The sequence below is a fragment of the Alexandromys fortis genome, unplaced genomic scaffold, assembly GCF_014885135.2.
Source record: "Alexandromys fortis isolate MF-2015 unplaced genomic scaffold, M_Fortis_MF-2015_v1.1 scaffold_175, whole genome shotgun sequence".
Taxonomy (NCBI): domain Eukaryota; kingdom Metazoa; phylum Chordata; class Mammalia; order Rodentia; family Cricetidae; genus Alexandromys; species Alexandromys fortis.
Genome location: NW_026068065.1, coordinates 2,228,106 through 2,234,008, shown reverse-complemented (window position 1 = coordinate 2,234,008; position 5,903 = coordinate 2,228,106). Strand labels below are relative to the sequence as shown.

The window sequence follows — 5,903 nt, the reverse complement described above, 5'->3', positions numbered from 1 at the left end:
CCCTGAAATAATCACACAGAAACTATATTATTTAAATCACTGCTTGGCCCATTAACTCTAGCTTCTTATTGGCTAACTCTTACATATTAATCCAACCCATTTCTATTAATTTGTGTATCGCCAGGTGGCTGTGGCTTACCAGCTAAAGTTTTGTCTCCAGTGGGGCTACATGGCTTCTCTCTGACTCCATCCTTCTTTCTCCCAGCATTCAGTTTAGTTCCCCCCCACATACTAGCTCTGTTCCCCTATAGCTTACTATAGGCCCAAAGCAGTTCCTTTATTAGCCAAGGATATCACAGTATACAGAGGGAAATCCCACATCATCTGTGGATAAAACAGACTTCCATCCTTAGTGCTTGAAGAAGTGCTTGCCGAGGTTAGACCCTGGAGCTTACATGGATTCCATCTGTTAGGCTGAACCTACTGCATGTTTGGATGGATTATGACTGGCCCTGCCTCTGGAAACATTCCAAGGAGCCTTCAGCAACCCCTTCAGTCTGGGGTGCCTACCTTAACCCCAAGGTCACATTTGGGGCTAAAATAAACTTTCTGTACCTTCTTTCTCCAAGCAGAACTGCACATCTCCTTTTGGCTACTCTAGGCTGACAATTACAGTCACATTGCTTTGTCTTTTTAAAGTCAAAATTTATTCAAAGTCAAATTTGACCCCTCTGAGGGGAGCAAACAGACCCCCTCATAATAATTACAGAGAGCCTTTAAAACCCGCTGACTGGATGCTTTATTCAAAACTACACTGTGTTTTAATAATCTAGTCAATCTGGAACCAACTAAGAGACCCTCTGTGCAAGTTGCCTGCAGGGCATTTCCTGGAAAGCTCAACTGAGGGAGGTAAACCTTCCCTCACAGAGGTCAGCCATTCTCCCCCAGGCTGCCCAGACACAAAGAGGTCTGAGGGAAACACAGGCTTCTGCCTTCCAGCCTTCACACTGGCTGTCAAGGTTTTTTTTTTTTTTTTTTTCCGCCATTGCTGCTGTCTTCCATGGCCATGGGATTTCAGCTTCTTTAGTCTCCAGTACGGACTGAAGACCAGACGCCCTCCAGGAATCCTCTAGGCCTTCAGCACTGAGGCTGCAGAAGCCTTCAGTCTTCCGGACCGACCACAGTGTCCAAAATGCAGACAACCATTGTTGGAGTTCCCAACCAGTAAGACAACATAGGAAATCTCCTTTGATCATATATTTATATTCATGCTATTGGTTCTTCTCCTCTAAGAACCCTGACTCGGGAATACACTAAAACAATTTTGTTGTATGAGCTCAAAAATTTAGTTCACTGTCTAAGGCCCCCATGGCTAGAAGCAAGCTAGGAGTCAACCAGGAATGCTGCACAACTAAGCATGCACTTTCTAATCTGTCACATCGTCCCTCTTAGACACAGTCTAACGAGAAAAGAACATCTAATCTGGTCAGTGAATTGCAAAAGAAAAGCAAGGCAAAGTACTCTTTTTCATCTGTTTTATTTAATTCAAGAAATAGGTAGATGGAGCTGGAGAGATGGCGCAGTGGTTAAGAGCACTGGCTGCTCTTGCAGAGGACCTGAGTTTGGCTCCTGGCATCTCCATACAGGAGCTCAAAACCATCTGTAAGCCCAGTTCCAGGGGATCTGACACCCTCTTCTGAATTCAGGGGAATCCACCCACACAGGGTATGCTTACACAGAAACATACATTCACATAAATAAAAAAAATTAAATCTAATAAAAAAAGAAAGTAGGATCTGGAGAGATGGTTCCGTGGTTAAGAGCACTGGCTGCTCTTGGCAGAGGACCTGAGTTTGATTCCCAGCACCCACAAGACAGCTCACAACCATTTAGAACTCCAGTCTCAGATCCGACGCTCTCTTCTGGCCCCCAGAGGTACTGCATGCATAGGGTGCACAGATAAAATGCAGGCCAAACATCCATACAAACAGAAGAAAAATTAAACTAAAAATCTAAAAAGATAGATGACCTAAAGCAATATTTCCCCCTGGTCCCGTGCTGGGATCAAACCCAGGGCCCGGAACCTGGCAATCAAGGGCTCTGTCTCTGAGCTCCATCCCCAGCCTTCCCAGCAGTCCCTTCTCTCCTGCTTAGTCCTTCTCTTACTCTGAGAACAATAAAATACTAGTCTGAGGCAAGGAACTTATTTTTAGATGTAGCAGGAGGTGGAAAAGATGCTCACACAGTCGCATGTCTTCCTGTAGACCGTTCCTCCCATGCACAAACTAAGTCTCCATTGCCTGGTTCTTCACTAGTGAACTGGCAAGTGCGTTCATTCCAAAGTGGTCAGATCGGGATGTTTAAGGATATTTCTAAGCGATTTAGAGGCAAATAGAAAGAGAAGTCTTAAAAACGTGTATATTTCCGTCTCACATCTCTCATAGCAGAAAAAATATATGTATTCATTTTTTCCTAGAAAAAGAAGAAGTGCTTATTTCTTTCAAAATACATAGGCTATTCACTAAAATCAGTATTCTCGAATTCTCCACATGTGTTAGTACTGAGGAACAGTCATGCTTTTACCACTTCCCAAGAATGAGGGAGGCCTGACTTCCCAGGTCTGCCTTTAGCCTCTGTCATGTTAGAAAGAAGGGATGGGCAGGGGCTCCAGGGCCGTGTGGTGACTCTGAATTCGCTTCAGAAGCTGCTGTGCCACAGGTTTGAACTCCGTTTCCCAGTGGAGTCGATGATAGCTTTTTAGGTCCTGGTCAAAACTTCCAGCCAGGGCTAATTCTTCATCTGTATTAGAAAAGAAAATCAAAACGAGAGCAGTTACGTGGAGTGTGATCACACTGAATAGAGCGTTTCCCATTGGAGTGGGGGTGGAGGGGGCGGGGGGTAGAGGGATGGGGATGGCAGGCTTTTCACTCCGGGTTATCTTAAATACACCATGACTGATGTGACTCGGTGATATACGATGTGATCTGGGACTAAAAGACGTGTATATTTATTTATTTATTTGGTCTGTGTGCTTTTGAGATAGGGTCTCTTATGTTGCCTAGGCTTATACTAATCTGTAACTCCTGAACCCATATGATTCTCCTGTTTCAAATTTCCCAGCAGAGGAGACCACAGGCTCATACTCTGAGAAAGAAAGCTATTTTAATGGGCACTCTTTTGAACTTCACAAATAGTTGAGAACAGTGTGTGTGTGTGTGTGTGTGTGTGTGTGTGTGTGTGTGTGTTTAATTTACTTGGGTCTGTTTTGGTTATTTTTATATTATTTTATTTTTATCATTATTAATATCTCTGGGTTGTAAGCCTGTGTACCATGCACATGTGTGGGTTTGTGGAGATCAGAAGAGGGGACTGGATTCCTTGGAACTGATTATGAGTGCTGGGAATCAGGACAGTGGCTTAGAATTTCAGAACCTCAGCATTCAGCCTCTGGAGTGCTAAGTGCTGTGACTGCCAGCATGCACCCACAGGTCCCTGCAAGCCAGCATGCACCAGACCATCCCTGAAAGCCAGCATGAACCAGACCACCCCTGCAAACCAGCATGCACCAGACCACCCATGCAAGCCAGCATGCACCAGCATGTCTCTGTAAGCCATTATGCACCAGCCTACCCCTGCAAGCTAGCATGTACCAGCACGTTCTTGTAAGCCAGCATGCACCAGCCCACCCTTGCAAGCAAGCATGCACCAGCCCACTCCTGCAAGCCAGCATGCACCAGCATGCCCCTACAAGCCCGCATGCACCAGCATGCTCCTGCAAGTCAGCATGCACCAGCATGCCCCTACAAGCCAGCATGCACTAGCATGCTCCTGCAAAACAAGTATACTTTAGTGTCTCAATTTTAAAAAACAATAATTTGTTGTTGTTGTTTTTTAAGAAAAAACCCCTCTTAGATCTCTTAGATTGAAGTGAGCTTTTCTTCCAATAATTTCCTAAATTTCACACATCTGTTTACATCCAAAAGTCAATGACAACTTCTCAGAATAAGTGGGGAATAGATGATTTCATTATATGTGCTTCATAAAGGTTAATTACTCCAATGATGGAAAGATAGGAATCTCTTGGGAAAGTGGGCCAATTCTCCACCCCACACTTCCTATTAAAAAAAAAAAAACTTGGGGATGTGGAGAATCTTAACGACTATCTGAGTCTCCAAAGAGAACACAAAAAATGCAGAAAAGCACTTGTCAAGATAAGATTAAAAATAAGTTTCATTTGTTTAACATAGAGCACACTGAATTATTCTGTGGACACACTTAAGTATCCCCACCCCACAGTCCTCACTAGACACGGCCTCTTTGCTGTTCCCATTGGCCTCACCTCACCCCCTAGGGGACAGACTTCAAGAACTGCTCTGGCTCTGCCATTCCTAGCTCTCTGGCCTAAGGTAGAGAACTTACCTAGTGAGCACTGAGTCCCAAGACGCCCACAAATCCTGCTACTTACACGATATGCAAACATGATACAGGAGCAATTGGAGCCCTTATACAGGGCTTGCTGCAGCAGACATCTGTGCAGGGTGTACTTTGCACCGAGGGCGTCAGTGGCACCAGCACTAGATAAGGAGGGTAGGATCCCCGCTTGGACTGTCCCCTCCCCTCCTCGGGAACAAGGCAGAGTTATGGGGCTCTGAGATAAGTTCAATGCAGACACAAACACTCCAGCCAGGCCTCTATGGAGACCTTGTAAGCAAACCTGGCCCTCTCCACCGGTGAGATAACCCAGGCCTCGAGCCGGGAGGGCACTGCCTGTGTTCCATGCCTTCAAAGGCCTTCCTGTTTGGCTTCCTCTGGACAAGAAGAGCCTGCTAGACTGAGTGACTCCAGATTTCTAGACCATCTTCCTGTTTGCTCTTTTCTAGATCTTTCTGAGCACTAAACATTTGCTGGCAGAGTCTGTTTTCTGTGCTTTCCTAAGGTATGTAGTTCCTAGCAGTGGGACCCTTTATGACTCCCTTCTCTGCTAAAGCCATGGATACATTTGGTGATTTGGCATATTCTCTGTTGGGGGAGGGGTTGTTTGGTTGTTTGGTTGATTTGGTTTTTCAAGACAGGGTATCTCTGTGTAGCCCTGGATGCCCTGGAACTCACTCTGTAGACCAGGCTGGCCTCAAACTCACAGAGATTCGTCTGCCTCTGCCTCCCGAGTGCTGGGAGTAACATGTGTAAGATGTTTTTGGTTTTTAATCTAATGTTAGCACTCTGTTGGCCTTGAGCCCAAGCCTATATGGAAATCAGTTCATGAGTAGTCAGACCATATTAGCTCTAAGTCAGGAGAGACAAGATAAAGATAGTTAAAAAGCTACCAGTAAGTAAAATACAGAAAGAAAAAGTGCACTAAAAAGTGGCGCATTACATTAGGGTTAGAGTTCTGAGCGTGTGCTGCAAGGAGCGGCAGAGGCTGATCCACTTAAATGCAGCTCCATTAAATGTCCTGCGGCCTGCAGGAAGCAGTATTTTTGTTCCATGACTCTCTACATACTTATTTATATAAATAACAAGCAAATGCTACCTTTTTGTGTGTGCAGTGATATATCTGGCATCTTCCTTACTACTTCAGTTTTTAAACATATTGGTTCTAATCGACTCAACTGATGGCAATAGCCACAGTGTAAACAGCACTGATCTTGATAACCAGTCATTCTTACGTTCTCTCTGTGCACTGCACACTTCCTAAGTTCCTACTAAAACTCCCACTGGAATGCTAGGCCACACTATACCCTTGTCACAAAACCTGATGCCAGGACACAAGTACTTCAGGGTGAGTGCACAGTAACTGAATTTAGGACAAGCAGGATGGCCTGGCAAGTTTAAGGTGCCTGCTGCGAGGCCTGGCAACCTGAGTGTGATGGAAGGAAAGAACTGCCCTCTAATAAACTGTCTTCTAATCGTCATCTGGGTACCATGACATGTTCAAGTGCACACACACTTATGTACACACACAC

At 45.0% G+C, this 5,903-nt stretch overlaps 1 protein-coding gene across 2 annotated transcripts in view; it reads right to left on the bottom strand.

Moving 5' to 3' along the window:
* Positions 1-1,461: 1,461 nt before the first annotated feature.
* Positions 1,462-5,903, bottom strand: part of Armc2 (armadillo repeat containing 2) — a 97,391-nt gene continuing 92,949 nt past the window's right edge. For both annotated transcript variants that reach the window (XM_050120568.1, XM_050120569.1), the window contains exon 18: positions 1,462-2,739. In XM_050120568.1, the coding sequence (XP_049976525.1) occupies positions 2,582-2,739 (158 nt within the window). In that variant the 3' untranslated portion in view covers positions 1,462-2,581. The remainder of the gene's footprint in view (positions 2,740-5,903) is intronic.